Source organism: Nothoprocta perdicaria, unplaced genomic scaffold, assembly GCF_003342845.1.
Source record: "Nothoprocta perdicaria isolate Ctin4 unplaced genomic scaffold, notPer1 scaffold_6, whole genome shotgun sequence".
NCBI lineage: Eukaryota > Metazoa > Chordata > Aves > Tinamiformes > Tinamidae > Nothoprocta > Nothoprocta perdicaria.
Window position 1 is genome coordinate 9,960,724 of NW_020455865.1, and position 24,089 is coordinate 9,984,812.

A 24,089-nucleotide genomic window follows, 5' to 3' on the forward strand; every position below is an offset into this window, starting at 1 on the left:
ACATTAGGAGAACGGGGAGAAGACACCAGCCTCAGACTCGTTCTTCCTTGTTGCTCCACTGTTTATACCTTCATGGAGCTTCCCTTTGATTGCMTCCAATGCAAGTTTCCTAGCAAGACTACCTGCAAAGCTTATGCTCGAAGCCAAAAGASTGAGTCACTAATCAGGTGAAATGCTTTAAAAATAAGCAGAAGCCGAGGAAAACTCCTTCCTGATGAGCTTCATGATAGGGCCAGAGCAATTAGTCCAAACAAGGTCTGGAGCAGCTCGGGCCGCATCTAGTCACAAAGGTGTAAGGTGATCGGGCAAGCAGCCGCAGCAGCACCTGCTAGGGYGGCAGGCCTGGCTCTTCTCCTCTCCCCATAACAGGGACTACTTTAGTTCCAGCCTGGTGTAGCTGCAGGAGCTGGTGATCAGATTGTCTCTTGGGAACACTATGTCCCTTTATTAGTCTCTGTAAAGTATTTTAATATGCTAAATGTTGCACTGTACTTGCCCCATGCTACAAGCACAGCTCTCTGACAGTGATCGGCTGCTGTTGGAGGCAGAGGATGTCACTGCTGCAGAAGGAGAAGAACTGCCAGTGATGCCCTCCAAACTGTAGGTAATATTGGTGACCACTGTCAAGGGGAAAATGTAAGATAGGCAGCAAAGAGGAACGATGGTGCCTTGGGATGCGAGTCCTCTGAGGGCAGAGCATGAACCRTCTCATGAACTGTCTTTCAGAGGCAAATCTATCCTCATCTTCCCCCAGGCCTAATCCTGGAATTAAGCAGTGATATTTTAGATTATCTTGATTACAAACTTAATCTTTGTGAATTACAGTGATCGATTTTTTGTTTATTCCTGATATAGGCTATTTGGGGATATTCTCTTGGGATTTAAGGAAAAAAATTACTTTTGTGCTATCATAGGGCTTCTCATTTTTTTTTTTCTCGTGCAATAACCTAATTGATTGGGAGACATTTGCCTGCCTTTGATTGCCATGGATTCCCGTGTTTCCCATATGAAAACCATTGCATTTTGCAGAGTGGGAAAACTAGAAAACTGGTGCCTATCTGTGACTTCCTCAACATAAGAAATCATTTTACTATGGTGAGTAGAGCATTGGTCACTCTGCAGAGCCCGTACTTGAGACAGACACAGTAGAGCTGTCTTAAAGGAGACAGTAGCTGTTAGACCCTGGCTGTGCTTTGCCTGGAGCTCAGTGCTCCCCGTGACATGCCGTGGATGATTTTGGGCTCAGTCCTGCCGGGTGACGCAGCAGGAGCCGTTCGGGCTGCTCCGTGCTGCTCTGCGAGGTGCCTTGGTGCCTCTCAGCAGAGGTGCAGGCCGAGCGACCAGGGCGCTGAGCGGCGTGGGCTGGTCCCGCTTCCCTTATAGGAACTCACCGGCTCAAGTCTTGATGTTGACTTTCAAAGAGCTGGGTTTTACCTTTCATCTTTTCTCCACAGGAGCTCAGAGCTGCGTAGTGGAATTTGCTTTGCAAAACAGGGACTCCTTGCAGGAGAGGAGAAATGTCAAAGTGTATGCTCGCTCGCTTTTGATTATAATGGCAAGAGATTTTCCTGTTTCTTCTATTTTCTGTGGTCAAATATTAAGTGTCTAGTGGGTATTTCGAGACTGTGGAGTGGGCCTTGCCTAATATGCTTGTAGGTAGGAATGAGCAGTTCAAATAAAATATAAGTTTACTCTGAAGTGGATCCCAACTAGATCTGAACTCTCATTGAATTTAGAGTACCTTTTGATTAACTTGGTATTTTTCATTCCCTTTTGTGTCTTTGAGTTTCTTGATTCCTATAAAGATATGGAAATTGAAGGTCAAGGTATATTTGTTCTATTTCCAGCTAGCCCAGAGGTGGTAGCTACAGGGACTTGCAGCAGCAGAAGAGAATCTGTTTGAGCCGGTTGTGTTGGGAGAGCTTACACGTGCATCCCCAGATCAGGATGATGTTTATATATCAAGGCCAAGTCATTTGGCACTTGGTCTGCTATTGGTCAAAGCAGTGAGTTGGGGAATCAAAGTTGTTGCTGGGAGGTCCCTTGCAAAAAGCTGGGAGGTGACTGCATTGGTTGCCTGTGAAAAAGCTCTCAAGAAGCTGGAAGGCTTCCTGCAATGGATGGGAGAAGGGAAATAAAGCATGTTTAGACTGCATGTCCCCAGTGTGGACACTTAGCACTGAGTTTCCTCTATGCTCACTGCCTGCCCGTGAGATCCCTTGGGGGCCTGAGGGCCACCATCTTCTCAGACATCTCTTAAACCTGCCAGTTAGGGCGTAGAGGTGACTTTTTACTGGCTTTGCTTGTGGTTATGGTTTCCTGTGAGGTTTTGTGCTTGTGTTTCCTTGTCACGCCTACTTTGTTCCAGCAAAAAGCAGTAGCAAAGTCCATGGCCTCTTGAGAAGGTGGCTTCGAAATTGTTCTTGTCTCACAACAGACCTGTTGTGCTGCTGTCTCTTGCCCATTGGAAGGGATCTGAAGCCAGAGCCTACTACAGAACAAAACTATCATAGTTAGATACCAACATGCCTGTGAACAAGTGAGGCTTTGCTTGTAAYCGTGTCTGTGTCGTGGCGCTGGCAGCCAGCGATGCCGCCGGCCCAGGGCATTTATGGTGTGTTGGGTYTCCTGTGCTCCCTCCTTGTGTGTGTGTGTCCCAGTTCTCCTTGCTCTCAATTAACATAACGAAGAATTAAACTGTTTAGCCAGCAAAAGCATGGGGAGACAGGAAAAGAGGGAAAAAAATGGCTTAGGTGCTGCCTTTCATTACTGCCAGCAGGAAGGAGGAGGACAAGGAAAGGTTTTATTTTCCCACCCAGAATGGCACCCGTTTCTGGCGTGTGATTTATTTTTGCCCCTTTGCTGTGTGCAGCGGACGGGATTTGCTGCAGTTGAGTGTGGGAATGTGGCAGGGAGCAGTACCTGCCGTGTGCCACGTCTGTGTATGTTACAGCTGTGCTCTGTTCTTCCCTGCAGTGTTAAAAAGATGGGGAAAAAAACCCTAATGTTGCAGGTGCAACTTGGCACTAGCAGTTAGGATCACTTTAATCCGCTAATGTCACTGTTCATTCTTTTAGATTATTACCATCTTTTGTGATGGCCTTCTCGGCCTGAGCATCTTTCCCAAGCTTGAAAAAGTCGTGTATAAACAGAAACAGCTACTCCTTGTGTTGTGCTCTCAAACAGACACGTAGCAGCAACATAAAAAGAATAAAAATGCTCTCTGGCTTAAAATGATCTTCAGAGCCCCATGCCCAGGCTGTCCTGAGCATCTTGCTCTTGAGCAGAAGGGACAAGTCTCTCATTTCCCATCTCCCTGGCGAGGGCTCTAACCCACGCTGGAGGAGGGAGGAATGGGATCTCTCTAATCACCTCATTAAGCTGAGCTATTGTGTGGCTAATGGGGGGTCTAATGTAAATACAAATGGGCCTGCAATTCACACGAGCCCCTGCCTGTCTTTATGCTCCCCATCACTATCTAGTGACATCCTAGTCCTAGCATTGAATGCAATACTAAAGTCAGTAGAAGGTGGATTGGGGGAGGTTGATGTTGGTCTTTCTGGACAATTAGATATTCAGATAATTGGAATACAGGCAGTTAACAAAATATTAATAGTAGCAGAAAAGACTTTGTTTCCTGGCATGGTGAGCAGCATCGTCCTGGTTTTGGAGGTCTTTGGTCCCACTGCAGGTAAATATTTCTTCAAAGACCCTAAAGGGGGAGTTTTGGTCCGAGGAAGGGTGTATGTGGATTCGGTGGACAGCTTCCTGGAGCTGCTGTCTTTAGCATTTTGGTTCTAAAGCAAAGGCACATTCTTAGAATACCCCAAATATCTATTTTTTTAACTAATAAAACTCAGTCAGATGTATATAGTATAGCAGAGTAATAAATTGGTGCATCCATCAGTAGACTTGCAATACAGCTGAGAGCAAGCACTGCTCCCACTGATTTAGAGACTACAGTTAAATAGTAAAAACCCCTTGGAGCTCCCTGAACTCTCATTGCAGTATTTACCTGATGATCTGAAGTGCTCTGGTGACCTCTGTGAAAGAAAACCATGTGGTAAATGGAGAAATCCGTACAATTTATGGATCCAGCGTGGGGGCGATGAACGCTGCACAACAATCTTAAATCCGTAAATTTTGGAGGGTCCTAGAGCCTGTTTCCCAATGGCCAAGCTCCCAGGAGCTTGGAGCGTTCCTGCCTGGCTTGCTTAGCCTGCCTCCTCATCTGGAAGGTTTTGTGAAAATCTCAAGATGTTATAATAGAAAATGTGGCATCTTCCTAAGGCTGAAATGGCTTTGAAATATTTAGGCCCTAAGATGGGTGTGATGAATGTCTCTGAGCATGCCCAGGTCTCCATCCATCTGGAAACTCCGACTGTCTGACCCAGCGGCCGGATGGAAAATCTCTCTAAGGCTAAAAGGACCGGGACGTTTCAGGCCTGGTTCAGCAAATTACCCCTATTCAGAAAAGCACTTGAGCAAATGCTTAAAGTTGGGCAAGGGTTTAACTGCCTCRCTGAATCTTCAGTGTGCTACTTAGTGTCTTGGGGCGGGTGTATCCAAAATGACAGCGGGGCAGCCTCCCCCAAGGCTTCAGCAGAAGGCATTCAAAATATACAGGACGGGAATGACATATAGCCTGTAAACTTTAAAATGCCCTTTAACAGAGCAATTGCTCTCTGAAAAGAGATGAAAACCTCCCCAAACAGCAGCTATATCATCAGTGCTTGCCAAGCAATGAAGCCTCCAGCTGAAGAAGTTCWCTTGCTGTGTGACAACATCATGGCACCCTGGGAACACGCAGCTCCTGCGTGCCCAGCCATTGGTTTCCTGCACAAAGAACTGGAGACAGCCGGATGCGTTCAAAGCACGCCAGCCCTGCGGTGCTGCCGCTGGTGCCTCTGCGGCTGGAGCGGGAGTGAAGAGCAGAACACCTCTAAAAATGCCGGAGCCGAGATGTGGGTTGCTCTGCAAGGGCTGGGGGAGCCCTTGTCGGTGCCCCTTTGTGCAGAGCCTGCGGGCAGCAGTGACACTGGCGGCGTGGGGCTGTGTGGGGCTCTGCTCTGGGGCCAGCCAGGCCTTGCTTTTGTTGGGTCAGTGTGTGCAGGGAGGGCTCCACTGCGTGGAGGGGTYCTGGGGTCCGTCTGCTGGCGGGGGCTTGTAAGAGATGAGCCCAGGATGCAGGTTCTCCGTGCGAGAAAACGTGGYTCCTTTGGGCAGCTCTCAGGAGCCACCCCGAGGTCAGGGCTGCGGAGACTCCAGCCTCCCTCCTGCCTCCTCCTCCATCAGAGGAAGTTCCTGACGTTACAGAGACTTTCAAAACAGAGATTTTCAATCCAGATGGCTTTGTCAGCACCGTGTTCTCGGTCTTTGTGGAGCTTCTTGTGCCAGAATCCAGCAAACATTCTGCTGCTCTCGTGGGAGGAAGATTGCCCAGTAGCTCCGTGGAAGGCAGCGTAAGTACTTGGGAAATGAGAGACGTGCATCAAAGTGCCCTTGCTCAGCGTGCGGGCTGGACAGTCCTGAGGAAGAGCAGGGATCCTGTCTGCAGATCCTCAGCAGGGCTGGAGCTGGCGAGGAGCGTGGGCCGCGGTGGCGGCCGCTCGCAGGGCCCGGCCCGCGGCAGCGCCGTGGTGGCCGCGCTGGGAGCGTCCGGGTCGGTGTCGCCGCCTCCCGTGAGCGTGCGGGGGCCATGGCAGGCGAGGCACTGTGGCGGGGGAGGCCCCGCGGGCCGCCTCGCYGCGTTAGCTCGAGGTGCTCGTTCAAGATGCACGTCGGTTTGGAGCAAGGGTGTTCCCGCCACAGAACGGGCTCCGGAGCAGCCGGAGGGCAGTCCCCTGAGCAGCTGAAATAAAGAAGCGGCCTAGTCTAAACAGATCTGTGCTCTGCACTATTTTCCTGAGGAATGAGCACATATAACACCCCACTGTTAAAATTTTGTACAGTGTAATCAAGAATGTAATTCGTTTAAACAACTTTCTGCTGTTGAGAATTTCTTGGAGGCTTTTCCTTGAGCATTTGGAGCTGTTGCTTGAGGAATAAAGGCTTATTTATTTATTTATTTTTCTTTCAGGAAGAATCTAGATCTGTGTTTAAGATGATGATAAAGCCTATACCTTATTTTTAAGGCTGCCCATTTGTGCAGCAGTTGTGGGCCTTGGTCCATGATCCCCTGTGTCCAAAGTCAGAAAATGACAGCGCATTGAATTCTTATTAAATGTTCTGGGAATCGGTCCCCGCGACTGCCTCTGTCTTGCTGACTTGGGGCTATAGGCCACGGGGGCTGCTGAGTGGGAGGAAAAGTCTGTTCCACATCCACCCGCTAGACCAACAAAATCCATCCTTTGGTCTGCACGTGTCTTTATCCTCACGTAGACGTTGCATGTGTTCTTGAGCCACCAGACTGAACAGGGCTGTAAATATGTGGGTGTCTTTCGCATACACGAGTGTCCCTTTGGGTCCAGCTGTTGTTCTTTGATGACAGCAGCATCTGAAGCCCTGCTAATTGGCACAGCAGCGTAAGAAAGGTCACCAAGATGGAACTGGGTTTAAGTGCAGCTTCGCTTGCTTATCCCTGTGTGTCCTCAAGCAGTGAGTGACAAATGAAGCTCTCCTGCTCTCCGAGAATCTGACCTTGAAGGCAGTGCCCAGTTTTCAAGGAGCAACCTTCCTCAAACCTTCCTGTAAGCTTCCCCACCACCGCTGGGTCGGCCTCTGTGCCTACCAGGTATGGGACCTTGGCAGCGCTGTGAGGGCAGAGCTTCCTGGTACTCAGGAAAATAAGGAAATTTGAAAGATAACCCTGTGAGGATTGTGTGGTGCTGATTTTAACAATGTATTAGGTGAAACAGCCTGATTTGCTGGGTTTTAACAACAATTTGACCTTTAGATTTATGAACTAATGAACCGCAGGAAGGGAAGGCTTGCTGTTTGTTAGGAGTTGCTTAGACCTAGTTTACACTGATAATTCAAGTCTCTTGGTGTTTATAAGAAAGCAGAGGTGGGATTAGCAACCAGTAGCAGTAAGAACAAGGCGGAGCCCCTGGGCCAGCCTCTCATGTTTGGCAGTGAATTGGAGGCTGTGAGCGCCAGCTGGGCGGGAGGTCGGGCCTCGAGAATAAAGCAGCCGYGTGAGCCCACACTAACTGGGGAAAGAATGAATTTCCTATCAAGAAGGGCGGTTAGCGTATTTGCTCATTGATTTATTGGTGCCATAAGCCTTCGGATCAAGGCATAAAAYATTAGCATTTTCTCTTGCTCATTCTCCCCAGCACTGTGTTCCTTTGGAAAGGATAAGTAAGGCTGCAGAACGGGAGAAACAAAGGGGTGGATTTAGCTTCTGTTTAATCTTGACCGAATTAACATTATCACTGCATGCAATGGCTGTACTTAACTCGTGTTCATACGTGGCTGACAGGATCCTAGCAATCTGTATGTGCTGCCAGCTGCGAGGATTCCGGTTCGGAGGTGGGTTTGGAGCATCTGGAGGCCTTGCTCTGAAAGGCCAGCCCCTGGATCATTGTGCTGAGGCAACTGCAGCTCGCTCGCTTTCTCATTTGGTACATTCTAGCCCTTCTCATGTGGAAGGCAAACCAGGCATTTATAATCCTGAATTATCCAAAACCAAAGGGCCTGTTTTCCGTGCACCTTTCCACTTTTTCCGACCACTGATTTCCTCTGTTTCCATCTCTKTTTCCAGCTCTATTTCCATCAAGGAATGAACCCCTTGGGTCAGGCTTGTTGCATGGCTACCTTGTCCTTGACCTCCAAGCGTGCCGGGGTTGCAGGGCGGGCAGGTCTGCTGTGCGCGGCTCRGCAGCCGTTCTCCCTGAATCCTTCCTAATTGCGATGGGATTAGCGATGGTCCACCGCGGTGACAGTCCCTAGCGATAGTCCCGGTGACATCGGACAGTTGCTCATGAGACTCTAATGTGACGAACGTCAAGYAAGAGATGCTTTCTTACCACTGCTGCGTTGCCTTGGGGCAGTTCCCTGGAACAGCCTGAGCATCCGTGCCCTGTGTCCATGTGTGAGTAGCTACTGTGTTGATTTTTGCCCTCCTTTGAATTCTCCTCCTCTGCTTTTGTGCCCTTTCCAGTGTCACAAAAAGGCACAGGGGAGGCTGCAACTTTAGTATCCCAGGCTTGTTAGAGGTTCAGGTGGATTCTTGACCCAAGGGAAGACGCTAACGCCAGGGCTGCGTTTGCCCCTTGCCCCTGCACGATAAAGCCAGGCCTTACAAAGCCTGCGGTGGGGCCTGGCTGCGTCTCGAGCAGCGACAGCGCTGACCTGGTTCCTGCCGGGTGAGGCAGTGGTGCCGGTTGCCCTGCCGGCCCCTGGAGCCTCCCGCGTCCCGCAAAGGGCCCACGCGTCCGTCCCAGCCTTGGCATCGCCGCTCTGCTCCCCGCAGGGCTCGCTGCATCTCTGCCCTGGTCGCCTTGTGCCTTTGCACGTTTTTGCCCTACTTGCTGCTCGTTTTTTTCCTTCTGTCACCTCATCTCCGTGGTTATCTCCACAGCATTTGGCTCCGAGCAGCAGCTCATTACTGTCTGTGTTCCTGGGGCGCTCTGGCCCAGGATCATGACGAGGTGACATGAGACATCATGTTCATGAGCCCCGGCATCCTTTTCCCTTCATCTCGAGTTAAAGGCCCAGAGCCAGGAGGTCTTTTATGTCGTGTTCTGGGAAAAGGTTTTTATTCTATTTTCAGTGCCTCATTTTAATGGGGGAGTAACAGCAGCAGCTGTCACCCTTCCCAAAACTTTAGAGATATGGGCATTGACAGCTCCTCACCTCRCAGATCGGACCTCGGTTGGCTTAACTCTTCCTGTCCCGATGGACGCTGCTGACTTGATCTGCATCCTCGCGTTTGCAAGTGCCGGGAATATCCAGGGAATAGCCCAATATTCCCCATAGCTGGGAATGGCCAAGGGGGGCTCCCAGCAGCCGGGCTCAGAGCGCAGCTGTGCCGCAGGTCCATTCGAAGCCAAGGACTTCGCCATGACCGCGGCTGTCCGTGCAGTAATGAGGCTCTCAACACACTTTGCTGCTCTGCATGCTCGTGGTAAAAACTGCTGGTCACAGTTTCTCAGTTATCGTGACAAAATCTGTAAACATCATTTTTTGCCGTAGTGTTTATAAAAAATACGTCTGAGAATAGTAAATTCTCAGAGGTTCAGAATACTCTCTGTTCAGGGCAGTAGACAAATTATTAGAGTGATTTTTGTTTGCTTTTTCTTTGCAGGATATAAAATATATTRCATTTGGTTTTGATATTTTGCTGCTATTCGTGAATAGCTCTGTGTGTTCTGCTCCTGTGCACATCAAACGTCTGCGGTGCTGGATGCAGCTGATTTTCCTTTTGGGGACAGCAAGATTGTTTTTGTTTCAAAAATACCRTTAATTGTTGTACCGTGAGAATCAAAGGGCTGGAGATTTTTCGTCGGATGCCCCCTTGGGAACCAGGAGCTGTGACTGGAGGCAAGAAGCAGGGGCATCTGGGCTAGCTGGATTGTTGCTTTCTTCAGCAGTGAAACTGCCTGACCTCTATCCCATCCCTTATCCTAAGTAAAAAAGTGGGTGGAAAAAATCAAGTATCTTCTGTGAGGTGAGAGAATCTTCTYGGAAACACCAATTTTGGTATAAATGTGCAGTTCTGGGAGTCTAGCACACATTCCTTCCAGACAAGCCCATTTGGGCAGATGCTGCACAAAGGACTTGACCGTCCAAGGCCAGGATTCAGCCTAACAAGGACTGCAGAGCTAGTGGGCTCTGCACAGGCTTTTCTCCCCTTTACTGGCCCTCTGGCAGCAGCTTTCCCATCCTCAAGGGACTGCCAGAGCGCACATCCCAGGCCCTAATATCCTTCCCACTTGGCAAAACACAGTTGGGAAATGGTGCGTTTCAGAAAAATCCAGAGGCCTAATTACAATGTGGTGTAGGAGGAGACCCTTCTGTCCCTAAGTAAGTTAGTCTTCCCCTCCGATGGAGCTTAGGGCTTCCCAAGATCCACTCCAGCCCTCCATTCCCACGGCTTCCAACACAGCAGGGAAGGCCCCAGTTCTCCTGTCCATCTCCAAGCACATGCAAGTAGGCCTAAGCCCAAGGCCAAGTAAGGCCTAAGCCCAAGATGCAGCATTTAGGCTTGATTCCAAGTTCAACCTAAAGCTGGTTGAACACGGACCTTGGCTGTGCAGGCCCTGGGGCGCGGAGCACTGCGAGTGGGTGGGATTCGGGCTGATTTCATTCCCAGCAACTGTTTTGCAGTTGCCGAAGTTGTGCATAGTGCTGCATCAGGGCTTGAGATGCAAAACGTCTCCCTGTTTTCCCACCCGACTACCGGGAAACGTGGACGTTGCTGCCCTTCGTGGGTCTGTGGCTGCATTTCACCCTCGGAAAGGCTGGGGATAGCGATAGGGACCCCTCGATGGAGGCCGTGGTGGTGCCTTGGGGCAAAAAGGAATGTAAAAGATGTAAAAGATGAAAGCCTCTTGTTAAAAAAGGCAAGTGGGGAAAGTAGAGAAAGAATGGAGAAAAACGAATGTTTTGGAAGGGGGATGGATTTTAACTTCTTCTTTTTTGGGTAACTGATTAAATGGAATAGAGAAAAGGGGAGCTATAGTAAAGCTCTGCTGAATGAAGTTGTGGCCTTCCTGGGGAGGGAGGAAGAAGCTGCACTCCTCCTCCTCTTCCTCCTTGCATGTCATCAGGTGAGCGCCTCAGGCCCCATCTCCAAGTGCGCTGGACCTRTTTCGAAGGGTTTCAGTATTCTAAGAAGCCTAAGATTTGTGTATTCTACACAAATCCCTTCAGGCCCATTTTGTGCCCACTCTTTTTTCCAGAATAAAACAGGCGGTGCAAAAACTAAAAAAGCCCGAGTGTCCTGCTATGCTCTAGGCGTGAGGTTGTGTCCCTGGCGGGAGGCAGTGTCCTCTGCTCTGATCTGATGAAAACATTTGCCTTTGCTCCAGGGGAAGCTCTGCCTTGGGCTGAGGCGGCAGCAGCCCCTGCCCCAGGGGCTCAGGGTTTCGGTTGCACTCGTGCAGGGCGAATGATCCCGAATGTTTCCTGCCCGGAATGGGCAAGAACAGTCCTGCTGCATGCAGGGTGCTCGAGTTTGATGGGGAGTGGAGCAAAAAMGGCAGGAGGGAGGAGCAGGCTGTTTGTTTACTTGTGGTCAAGTAGATAAGGAGTTAAACTGGGTTTTGGCATTTTGCACATAATAGCCTTTTTATAGGAACCACAAAGAGCGGACTATTTAGGGAGCTTATTGCAAAGAAAAAGGTTTAAGCAAGGAGGATAACTGCGGGAAAAGCCACAATGAAGGGTTTTATTCCTTCCCCAGGCACGAGGAACCTGGTTCTTCACAAACACAAGTACAAATCTCCCTCTCGCAGCCCCTCAGTAACTTGCCTCGCCAAGTGCCTGCCCTGCTTGGCTGCTTGCTGGTGTTGCCCACCCTTCCAGAACCCTTCAAGACCCCTGCTCCTGCAGAACTGCCCTCCCTTTGCTTGGTTTATGGGAGACGTGGGGCTCTGGGCAGGGACTGAAGCCTCCTGAGGCATCTCTGGTTGTGGCTGGAGCGGCGCGGGGCGCCGGGCAAGGCGGCCGCACGGAGCGACGCTCCCCGTGCTCCTCGTGCCACGTGGGTACCTTTCCTTCTTGGTAATTCCAGTGCTCACCTAATGCCAAGAGCAGGAACAGGGAGAAATAAATCAAACCTAAATAGCCTTGCTAATTAACAGAAGCAAGGAGCCAATTGTGAAGAAATCAGATGAAAGATAAGCAGAGGTCACCAGTCTATGCCAGTTTTCCCCAATGCAAAAGTGCTCATCTAAGGAAAGACTTTATTTTAATTGCCTCAGATAAATCAGGCTCTTATAAATCAAATAAAAATGAGTAAATTATAGGTATACTGTGCATTTTGATTAAAAACATGGTAAAGAGCTAACAGTCTGTGGTGTTTAWGCTGTTCCTGTCTCTGTTAAATTAGATCCCCTGGTTATCGAACCCTGGTCTGGAAGCACTTGCACTGGTTTGTGCTGGCTCATTAATTGCCTCCCTTTCACACGATGAAGAGAACGTGGCGAGCAACGCAAGGGCAGAATTCCTTCCTTGGAGATATGGGGCAATTGCCTCAGGATTTCTATGTCTGTCAAAGCAACTGAAAGAAGAAATTTGTGTAAATAGCAAAGTGSCTCCTTGTTTAGACACATGAATCATTTTGTGCTTGCACTGGTGAAACTGTGGAATAACTCTAAGGGTAAATGCGAAACTAACACCCTGAAAGCCCCAAACCACCTTTTTGCTTGTCTAGGGAAGCCTGAGCGGAAACTCCCAGGCACGACCAACCAGCAAGGACTGTGTCCTTGGAGGTGCCAAGCTGTGGCCTCACGCGTTGKGTCTGAAGACGCTGCAGTTTGGTGTGAGCAGAGGCTTGGTCCTGGTGATGGTTTTGGAGTAGGTACGTGGCCAGCGATGGAGCAGAATGAGGTCTCGCTTGGAGGTGCAAGGCTGACGGCTGCAGGCCGTGTGTGCAGCTCGCAGAGCCTGGGAGCTGAGCGCAGCCTGCACGGGGCAACGTGCTTCCRTGGACATGAGGGCGCTCCTGGGGGAGCCTGTGCCCGTCGGACGGTGCAGCCTCCTGGGGATGCCCACGGGCTCTCTGGAGCGCTCTGCTCCCGCTGCCGGGGCAATGGAGTGGTTTGGGGAGGAAGGCAAGAAGAATGATTGCATTTTGACCCGAAATGGGGAAACTACCTGCAATGCAAGACTTTAGTCTTTCTTTAGTCCTAATATTCACCACAATGTGACAGTCCTTGAACAGAAGGCTCTGTTTATACCACCCAGCACTTTACTGCTGTGAAGGTGTTTGTTGCTCTGCTGCTTTTGCCTTGCCTAAGAGGATTTAATCAGGTTAAACTGTCTAATAGGTTATTTGAATAGATTATTTAAACATGTTCTRTCACTACCTGGCTCACTTGGCCGCTGGTATATGTTGAATGTTATTGTGAGCAGCACAAAATAGCGGCAGGTCTTCCGTTCACGTTCATGGAAGGAACCATTAGCTCTAGATCGGAGATCCCTCAGGTCTGAGGGACCTTTGGGGCGTGATCTCAGTACTCAGTTTGTGGGCGGCTGGAAYGTGGAACCTGGGTATTTGGACATCTCCCATCCCTCTTGCCATATAAACTGCAGATTTAGGTTCTGTTGCAGAAGACAGGGGCAGGGGTGCAGTCTGCCCGGTGGAGAGGGAGGGGAAGATTGCAGGGATTGCTCTTTGCTTTACTTGCTCTGTTTACAGCCTCTTAATCTCCCCAGACCCCAGATTTGTCCCCGTGTTGAGCAGAGCAGTGATCTGTCTGTTCACGAGGCTGCGTGTAAACCAAGGTACCTCTGTGCGTGTTGTTTGGGCCCTTGTTTGGGCTCTTGCAGCACTGAGACGCCCCAGGGAGGTGACAAGCTTGGGGCGCAGGGGCTCTGCCTCTCTATGTGCCCCAAGAAACACGGGCTCTCATCCAACAACGTCCTCCAGGGTTAGGGGGGCAGAGAGGGGCATAAAACAGTGCAAAAGCATTTTTGATCTCTGCAGCACATGGCAAATGGGAGTATTTGGCTTTCAAGCTAATTGTTTCAAAATATATTTTTAAATGAATTAATTAGAGCTGCCGCCTTATTAACGTAACGAGCACGGACCTAGCAGCTCTCTGTGTTTGAGATGCAGGAAGGTCTGAGGATTCCTATCAGCCCTGTCCCTGGTACTAGACAAGCCACTGCAGGCTTGATGGTGGAAAACAGCTTGTGCCTGTTGGAGCACACGCAGTTCTCTTTGGTGTTATGGGAGCTCAGGGCACTAATCTCCCTGCAAGACAGCAGGTTTGTAGCCTCTGCATTTGTCACAGATGACAGTCTTCACCTACGTGTCTCTGTAGAGACACGTGGCCCTGGTGTCACTGCTCGAGGAGGCTCAATCCTACCCAAGAGGCGCCGGGTGTCAAGGTGAACTGAGAAGCAGAGTCTCGTGGAGGTGCTGTCGTGGGGTGGGTTATGCRTTGTGGCAGAGAAAAAGGAGAAGAAAAAGAAGATGAGGAATGGGAAAAGGAGGCAACACGTTTGTCTAGGTGTTGTGGATGCCTCTCAGTCAGTGCACCAGGACAAGGGATGGGAGCCGCTTGGAGATGAGCAGAGACGATGCAGAGGAGGCCACGCCGCGTGCCCCGTTGGCCGGAGCGCTCCAGGGGCTGCGCTTGCTGATACGGGTTTTCAAAGCCGGAGATAGTTCCCTTGTTTTCCGCGTTCCTCTGCGACCTGCAGAGTGTCTCCTGGGCTCTCTGTATCCCACGTCCCAGCACTGCATCTCTGATGCTGCGTGCTGGCGAGCTTGCCTGATGGGAGCTTCCACCGCACCGCCTGGGGCACGCCTGAGCAAGGCTCCAGCACGGCCCTGCTCCTGCTGCGATTGCAGCAGCGCTTCCTAAGCCACGAGAGAGCCCGTGTGTGTCTTGAGGTAATTCTAGCCCCTTTGCACAAGCATTTTTTCTGCTTCTTCCCTATTGAGTTAGACCTGTGCTTAGSACTAAGTAGCCCTGACAGTGAGCCGGACGTTGAGCCAATGAAGTATTTTAGCCAGAGCACAAAGTTGTTTTGATYGTTGCCCTAATGAACCAGCTGGACGCTAGGTCAGGCCTGGCTGCTCTGCCCGTGGAGAGCTGCCCTCGCTGCCCGGCCTGGCCCAGGCGGCCGCTGGCTCTTCCCGAGGGCCACAGCTTGGCTCTCTTGGCAGCTGGAGGTTCTGCTTCGTTAGGGCAGCTTGCTGTGGCCCAGCCGGTGCCGTGGGCCGTGCTCGGGTTCAGCTGGGAGCCCAGGTTCAGCTCGGTCTCGGGTTCAGCTGGGAGCCCAGGTTCAGCTCGGTCTCGGGTTCAGCTGGGAGCCCAGGTTCGGCTCGGGTCTCGGGTTCAGCTGGGAGCTGGCAACCAGCTCTGTGTCCGTGGCGGTTCCGGCTCTCCCGAGTCTTCTGGTGACCCTTTTCGCCGCGGTTCTGTGCCCACCTCGTCCTGGACCCCTGCGTGGGCGGCAGAACAGGCAGAGCAAGGCCTGGCCCTGCCGGCCGCGGGCAGGGGCTCGGGCAGGGGGCTGCAACAGCCACGTTTCAGCACGTTTCATTTTAAAGGCTTTAATCACGGCGCGGGATCGAGGATCTGTCRCCAAGTTTGGGCTTCAAATGAATAAATAAATGATAAAAGATCATTTGGCAGCACTGAGCCTCCTGCGCCCTGTGTTTATGTGGCCTCCCCTCTCCCATCTGTGCCTTCCTCTGGCTCTTCCTCGTGGTTCTCCAGCCCCCTYGATGGGTTGAGGGCAGTCCCAGCCCTGCTGGATGGGCAGTGGTGGCTCCAGCTGGTGGCACGGAGGCTTCCATCTGGGTCAGTGCAATGGGAACTAAATATCAGCCTCATATATATATATATAATATATATATATATATATATATAAAAATGCAAATTTTGGAGGTAAATCCCAGGAAAGGAGGCTGGGGCTATACTAGGCCCTATTTTTCTATGTGTGTTGGGCAAGAGGCGCTGAGGATAAGGGTCCTTAGCACCCTGTGCAATAGGAGAACAGGGAAAAGAAACATGGAAAAGCTGAAAGAGGAGCAGAGAAATAAAATGGCCAAGGAAGAAACGCTGCTGTGGTGTGACAATAGGCTTCAGAAAAGACATTAAAAATTCAGTGCTGAGAGAAGGAACTGGACCGTTTTCCATTTTTCTGCATTCTTTTTTTCCTCTTCAAACTCGTTTTCTTGTCTCCCACTGGTTTCGCCTCTAGCAGCGTTGGTTTGTGGCTGGATTAGCTAGTTCTCATCTTGGGTGACTCACTGATCAACTGACATAAAGCTGCTGAACGTGTCAGCTATTTGGAGAAACGTTTGTCAGGCAGTGAGCACCAGGGGCTGCTCCTGGAGGAAGGACTGAGGCAGGTAGGCRCCGTATTAAGAATGTCTCAGAAAAGGTATGTATTTCCATCAGTAGCGTAAGTGCTACCCCCTGTAAGAGTCACTGCCACTGCGTGTTGTTCTGTGTGTTTTCTGGTCGTGTCTGCTTGTGCGGAGACGTCTCCAAGCGGCACCAGGAGCACACGTGGCTGAGATATTCGTGGCTGTGTTTCAGGCTCTTCCTGYGTGAACGCCCTTCTGCACGCAAAGCCTCACTTCCAAATACGATTTGGAGTCGGGACTTAAAAGCACCCCAAATAACAAGGCACTAATATCAGTTATAATTAACGTGTTTTGTTGATGTCTGTGAGCGCTCTCTGCAGTGCCCACTGAGCTCCGATGGGGGAAGCAGGTTGTCCTGCAAGCCGAGGAGGAGGAAGGGGCCTTCAGCTCTCCTGTTTTATCTTGCTCTCTGCCTCTCCTCTGCCTCACACCAGCCCTTCTGCGCTTGCTGCATCCCTCACTCCAAAGAGAAGAATTTGCACTTTCCTAGGCGTTTGGCTCTGGTAATGGCCATGTGGCGTTTTGCTTTTCAGCACTTCCTTAAAGAGCTCTCTTGTGGTTGATGAATGCAGAAACCTTGTCAGAAGCCAAAGCAGCCTCCCCTCCCCTCCCCTTAATCTGCACCGTAGCTTCCTCAGCCCGAGATGGGTTTTGATGACACAGCCCCCAAGTGCTGAGTAAGCACAAATGCTCTAAAGATGCCTCCTTTTCTTGCAGGCTTCTTGTCTTCTGTGTGCGCACACAGATTTTGGGCAGGGTGCCATGTACTGCCTTAATTGCAGCACAGATCAGCGGAAGCCTGTGGCTCCCTCCCCTTGTTGTGTCTCAATTCAGATGTAAATACAGCCCTGCTGCTCAGCACATGCCAGCTCCAACCTGGGGCGGGAGGCCGAGGCAGGAGTTGTGCTTCTGCACAGAGGTGCTCCTTTAAAACAGTGTTTGATCCCYCAGCAGGGCCAGTCTGGATCTGTAGAATCAGAGATGAGACATTTTGGAGCTGCTGCTGGACTGTGATGTGGGCAGTGGCGTGCTCAGCTTGCTTCCTCCGTTCTTCTGCCTGCATTTCAGCTGGTGGCCCTAGCAAAGTAGGCTATCAGGGGTGAACTGCCCTATGGAAATCTCAGAGGAAGCTCCTATGGCCTCTGCCCTGCATATTCAGGACTGTATTTTGTCTCTGAAGCCGATTAATRTTTGCTTTTCTCTCTCTCCTTTCTGTTTTCAGACTAATGATGCTGCAGGAAATACATGGAACTGGCTTTACTTCATCCCTCTCATCATCATTGGCTCTTTCTTCATGCTCAACTTGGTGCTGGGAGTCTTGTCAGGGTAAGACACTAAATGTTTGCTTGTTTCCACCTTGATTAAAAAAAAAAAAGTGATAGTTTTAGTAGGTCGAGAGGATGTAGGTGAAACATAGAAAATGGGGTGACACATTGCACTGTACACTGTCCCCTTCCCACATTTCCTACCCCTTCCTTTCCTTGCTAAGGATATTTCTGTAAGATTATAGAGCCACAGGATAAGCTGCTGAAAATTGATTGCGATGATTCAGAATGCAGACCCCATAGTTATGTGAACATCACGTGATTATAGAGATCAGGGGCTGTGCTTGGTCCCACCATGTCTTTAAACCCATCAGGATTCGATGATGCTAGTGTAAGAACATTATTGCTGGGGTTGGACTTCAGAGTCTTCATAATGCATTCGGTCTAACTGCGTAGCATGGCGAAGTGTGCGGAAAATGTGGTGCTCAAACAAAAAGCAAATTAAATTAATTATGTATTTTAAAAACTTGCAGCAGTTTAAGCCGATGTCTGGGTTTTGGGGATATGTTGGTCTCTTGCTGTTGAAATGCCTGGGGTCAGGCAAGGAGGCAGGATTCTCTGCGCGTGAGTTTTGGGTTTGGGCCATCGCAGAGACCAGGCTGCCAAGTTTGAAGCCTAGCTGGAATGTCCCCAGAATCTGTAGAAATTTGATTTGGATTTAACAACCTGAGTCATCTTAATGGTTTGCAAGCTCATAATTTTGACATCTCATTTCACACCCAATTTCTTCCGAGCCCATCCAGGTGTATGTATAAAGATTTAGATTCACTTCTGGCTCTTGGCAGCTGGGAAGGAGAGAAAAGAGTGAATGTTCCTGAGCAGTAAAAGCCCTTTAGTGCTTCACCCTTTCTCTTTAAGTTATCAGAGCAAGAAAAATGTTTTCAGAGAACAGATTCATATCTGGTTTTCTTGTTCTTGGAGGATGAGAGGCCTCAAAAAATACGTTAGTGGAAGAGCAGGGAAGCAGTGAGTGAGCAGTGGGACACGCTGGTCCAGAGGAGGAGCAGGAGCAGGCCATGTGATGAGCTTGCTGGTCCTTCAGTCCAGGCATAATGGTCAAGATGGATAAGGCTGCTCCAAAGCCATTCGTGGGACAACTTGTCCTAGCAGAGGCTTTGCAATGAGCCTCTTTGTGGCCGTATTTATCCAGTCCATGATCTAAGCAAAGCCAGGAGGTTGGTGCAAGGCTCACCCACCTCGTTCCAGCATGGCCAGCCCCTGTTGGCTGGAACGAACCTCGGAAGCGTGTAGTAACTGTTCCATCGTGCTGGTTTCACGGATCTTCAGTGACCCAGTGATGGAGGCCTCACTCTGTCTCTCCTGAAAGCGCCTTGTTGCTTGGGGCAAGATATGGATAAAATGTGAGTGCATATATTTTATAAAAATGCAGCTCTCTCCATTAGGTTTCTTTTTGGTAATGCTAAGGGTAACTGCATGTCCTCCCCGGAGGAAAGCTTTTAAAGACCATTTTGCATAGCGGTGTGTTGTCCTTGGCGGAAATAATTCCTAGGGAGAGAAGAAAATAAACGGGATAAYGCCGGCCGTGTTGAGCCCGTGGTTCAGCAGGGTCCCCAGGGGCTCCCAGGCGCTGAGGAGCTGCAGGAAGGTGGCTCTGCACGGAAGGGTCAGTTGAGGAAAGGACCCCAGCTCTGAACCTCTGAGGGCAGAAGCTGGTGCTGTTTTGTTCTCAACCAGCACAGCACTTTGAGAAACAAAACGTGTTTCTGCTGGACACGGTTCTTTGCATTTGTGCCCGTGCATGGAAGTTTTGATCCTAAAAAGAAGCACAGAGCAGAGATGTATGGAAACACTGWCTCCCGTATGGCAGAATTTCACCTGGGGAATTAGTGCCGTCCACCTGACRGTGCCCAGTGTTGATTTAGGCTTAGGGGCTCCCTCTCCTGTGTTTGTGCTCCTTGCCTGGCAGCGGGGAAGGTAGAGATTTCTGACACAGGTAAGGGKACACTGTCGCAGATTGTGGCAATGCAAATAGTCTGAAACGATAACAGAGGCACTGRGCTTCCCACTGACGCTGGATCACACCCCTCTGGGGCTATTTTTGAACCCGTGTCAATAGTGTGCAGGTACCTCATAAAGGCGGCCTTAGCTCCAGGGCTTATCTGTTTGATTAGCGCAGGTGGGTTGAGCTGGTTGYGTTTCTGACTCTCATCTGCTGCAAGATAGGGCAGCATTTGCATTGCAAGTGTTAGGCAAGAGAAGATGGCCACTCTAAAACAGAGAGCAAACATCCGGCTCCTCTGTCCCCCTGCTTTTTTTTTTTCTTTTTTTGAGGGGGAGGAACCTGGCAGGCAAATGTGGATATCTTCGAGTGTTGGCAAAACCTTGGTATAAAAATAACCCAGAATCTTGGGTTGATAGTGCAACGTCCTCTGACTGTGTGGCTGAGGATGTCATTACAAGCATGTTGGCTCCGTAATTCAGATTAAACGCGACTCTGCTTGCTGTGCAGTGCATCTTCCCTGTGCACGCTGATCAAGCACTGCCCATGCGCTTGTAATCCGCTRATGTCTAAATGCCCTCCTGGAACGGTTTCCCCTGCCTCCTGCTCCCTTCCCGAGGCGTGCGCCGAGCTGCGCGCTGCTCTCCTTGCAGGGCTGCTGTGAATATTGAGCTTTCCCCAGCGGTGGGAAGCTCCGCGGCCTGCGGAGCTCTTGGGAACATCTTTTATTCTGGAGGCGCGGGCGAGGACATCAAATTCTCCTTTGCCAAAGGTGTGGGCTGCAGCGGGTGCTCCGCCTTAGCTCAGCCCACCTAGCGCCTTGTTTCCGTGGSCTGATGAGTTTAGAGAGTTCTCTACTGAGATGCTTGACCTGGGTATTAGTTTTGCCTGGTTATGAGCCCAGTGCTGCTGGATGATGCATTTGTAGACCATGCTTTGGATTACACGGTGCGAAGAGGATAAACGTTGTGGGGTGCTATGAGGAAGGTTGCTTAACTTAATTTGAGGCYGTTTCAGCCAGTGGTGCAGAGAGGGGAGAGTTGTGAGATGGCAGGAGGCCTGGCCAGAGAGGGCAGCGCGCTGAGGATGATGCATTTGAGTGCTGAGAGTCTGCATCGAGTGTGAAAAACGCGGCTTGTCGCATCCTCAAATATCTGTGCTAAAGCCCAAAGTGTTTCCAGAGCAGCCAGTAAAGAGCAGTGATCTGCCACGAGGTTTCCTCATCGGGCTGCAGCAGCACAGCGCAGAGAGGCGCCCGCGTGGCCAGCCGGCATCTTCCCTGCTTGACACTGTCCAGACCGGCTCCGTCCCGAGGCGGGCAAGACCAGCGCCTTGCTGTGGGACCAGTCACCAGGTACGGGAGCTGTAGGGGCACGTGGTGCTACAAGTCCAGAATCTTCGTGGCCGCAGGAGCCCGGCAAGGGCTGGCGCTGTGCACAGTGCCCACGTCTTGCAGGCGGGCAAGGGGACAGACAAGAGGCTCGTTTGTTTAAGGAGGCCCTGTCCATGGAACAGACCCAGAACATCCCTGCTGGAATCGTGTTGACACCAAAGCACTGCTTTTGGGTCATTTCAGGCAGTTTTGGGGATGTTTTTCTTGGAGACTTACTGCAGCTTTCATGGTTCATGGTTCATGCTTAATGGCATCTTAAGTCTCYGCTGCTGAACCGTCTTTTGTGCACAACCTGGGATCATGATCCCATTAGACGCTCTTCCTGCTTCCCGTTCTGGCTGCTGCGTTTTGGATCCCTGGGACTTGCCCCAGTGCAGGCAGCCCCCCGTGAGGAAGAACACAGCCCTATTCCGACCTCACGGAGCTGCCGGGCTCTGCACTGCTCTGCTGAGCTCCATGGCATGTTTTTCCATCCTGAGGGTTTTTGCCAGATTGAGATCATAAAACTTCAGCCCTCAAGACGTGCAGAGGCTGGAGAATAATCAAGATGATTAATTTGTCATAATGGCAAAGCACTCTGCTGTCCTCCTTCTCCCTCATTACAGAGACAATCATTCATGTTCCCTCCAGATCTGTTGCGAGTTCACTGTTACCTGCTGTGGTCTCACTTTGGCTGCTGATAATTATTTGCAACAGATCGTGCAAAGATAGGAGATTCTGTTCTTTTTATTTTTAGTCTTTCCCCAGCTTGTACTCAAAAAAGAGGGGAAAGACAAGGTAAAATAAGTATTTTCTCCCCCTCTGTTCGTTTTTCAACACCCCGTTTAACAAAGCTGTTGCTGCAGATTTGGGAGAAAGCCCATGTGCCTCCTACAAAAGTAGTCACAGAACAAAGTCTATTCGTGTGAGTGTCCTCTCACCCAGTTGAACGTCCTACAGAATGTGGCTCCTTTGCTTTTCCTGTGTTTTGAGCCAGCGGGTGGGTACGTTGTGGCCATTGATACTATAAGATAAATGGGGCCTTTTTTGTTCCTCATCAGCGCCTCCCTCAGTCCCATTTGGCCCAGCTGTGCCACTTGCAGCATTTTAAATTGGATCAGGTGGAATTAAACTGACACCAGCACAATTTGAATTATTTTTTTTTTAAAGGCAGATGCATTGAAGACTTCACCTTTGCGCTTTCTGCACCTTTGTTCCTCTGCTCTTGTAGAAACGTGTGACACACTCGTATCTGCCTTGCATTTGAAGCACCTTTCTGCTGTGCTTACRTGATGAAATGGCTGTGAAGCCTGGCTCGGAAATGGCTGAGAGATGAATCTCACGGGGTCCTTYCATCCCTTATCAGCGCGATGATCCCTGCTCAGAGCGATGCCGAGGAGCAGGAGCTCCTCGAGCTGCGCGGGGCTCACGGAGCCCGTGCCCGTTCCCAAGCGCCGCTCTCGGGGTGGGCGGGCAGCGCGGCCAGCTGGATCCGGAGCAGCTCCATCTCCTCATCCCGTCTGGCCGACCCCAGACCGTGCCCACGGGGCCACACGTGGGGCCAGCGGTAGCGGGAGTCCGGCTGGAAATGGATAACCAGGATATTGGGGCTTTCCTGGAGCTGATGGAAGGACTCGGGAGAGATGAGGAGCACAGAGCTTTGTCGTCTTCAGCGCTGGGCAATCGCAGCCCTCCTCTGGGCTTCCTTCTTGTTTAACAGTGACGTTCAAAGCTCAGAGCTCTCATCAACCCCTCTTTATGGGCAGTAACCTGGGAGAGAAGGGCACCATCTCGGAGGTAACCAGCATGAAGAATTTCTTCCTCATGTTTTTCGTGGGCTTCATTTCCTGAAAGATTTCTGCACCCATCAAATGAGATTTCTTCCATCTCCCTCAAACAGAAATCTTGTGCTAGAGAGGTTTTATAATTGATATATGATCAATACAATCAATAGCCTATGCTCAATGCTGAGTTGGGCTCCATTTTTATAGGGCTTTAAAAACAGTGGTACTTGACAAAACTCTGCCGTTCATGTTTGCAGATCAGGAGGTCGGAGGCATCGAATTATGTATTTTTTTTGCTTGCAGTTTTCTTCTGAKCTTTGTTTTTTTTTGTCTGTGAGTAAGGATAACCATAGTTTGATTCATCTTCAAGTGTTTTTCAGGACCTACCAAGAGGGAGATATCTGATGTTATTATGAAATCAATAAAACTTGTGTTCTTTAATCCTCATTCTTCCCGGTTTTGTTCGCAGCCCTTGTGGGTGCAAGGTGCCAGCCGTGGGCACCCGTGGGACAGGTGGTGGTGGTGTTGGGTCTGCAGGGCTGTTCTGCTCCTGGAGCAGCCTGGCTTTGGGGTGACCCCGAAGCTCCGCGGTGGCCGGGCCGGGTGTCCGCGCAGCCCCATTCCTGCTCGCTTGCAGCCGCRTCCCTGCCGTCCCCTCCCTGCTCCCGGGCACCCAGGACGCTGCCGTTGCGCCTCTGCTAAATTATTCCATCTGTGAGAGATTTCAAAGGGTTTCTCATTCTGTTTTATGCTGTTTAGCACAGCCAGAGCTTTGTGACCTTATGTATAAGTAGTTATAAAGGTGTTGGGCTTTTTTGGTTGCTTTTGGTAGAGATTTCCCCTTATAAAGGATTTACTGCGCTTCAGGAAGACAAAATACAGAGATGTGAACCAGCAGAACAAATTCTTCCCCTGGAGGTAGAGTCTGCTCTTCTATAAATTCTGGGATGCTAATGGGGTTAGCGAGGAGCAGGAACAAGACAAGTCCCCGGGGAGCGGCAGTGAGGGGCTGCGAAGGGTTTTGGCCGGGTTGGGTCCCCGCGGGCAGCTGGCCCGGGCGCCCTGGCAGCCACAGCGCAGAGGAGACGGGCGGCAGCCGGGGGCCGCGAGCCCGAGGCCCCAGTGCGGTCCCACGGGCGCTGCGGGGCCGGGCAGCGCTGGCCGTGCCGGGCGCTGCTCTGCCGCTCCTGTGCGCCGGGCTGCSCCTGCAACGGCGGTGCCAGAGCTGGGCCAAGGGGGCAAACCCCCGGGCACCGACACTTCTTGCACTGCAAGCAAAAGTGCAAAAGTGAGAAGAGTGGAAGCTCTTTCTCTTTTTATCCCGCAGCTAGTTAGTCACAAGCAATGGTGGGGTGTGGACCTCGCTGTGGAAATGCAAGTCAGCAGTTCTGTTGGCGTGTGCGTGCTCGGGGGCTGCAGCAGGGCTTGGCAGCGCTGCTGCTGTGGCACTGGGCGGCCTGTAGACTTAGCCTMTAAGCCAGWTTGTTCCCCYGCCTGGAGTCCGGCCCGGGACTAGYSCAGGCAGCTGCACGTCTGCTTGCCTTGCCGGTCCCTTTTCCATCATCTCCCTCGCTTGAATTCATCTGCTCCTCTTGGTGCTCRAGGGCTGCGTTTTCCCAGGCAAGACTGCACCCTTAAGTGCCCTAGG

At 50.9% G+C, this 24,089-nt stretch overlaps 1 protein-coding gene across 1 annotated transcript in view; it reads left to right on the forward strand.

Annotated features, from left to right (window-relative positions):
* The window catches only part of CACNA1B (calcium voltage-gated channel subunit alpha1 B), a 253,389-nt gene that overhangs the window by 99,648 nt on the left and 129,652 nt on the right, over window positions 1–24,089 (forward strand). The window contains exon 7 of the mRNA XM_026049162.1: window positions 17,223–17,326. Within this exon, the coding sequence (XP_025904947.1) occupies window positions 17,223–17,326 (104 nt within the window). The remainder of the gene's footprint in view (window positions 1–17,222; window positions 17,327–24,089) is intronic.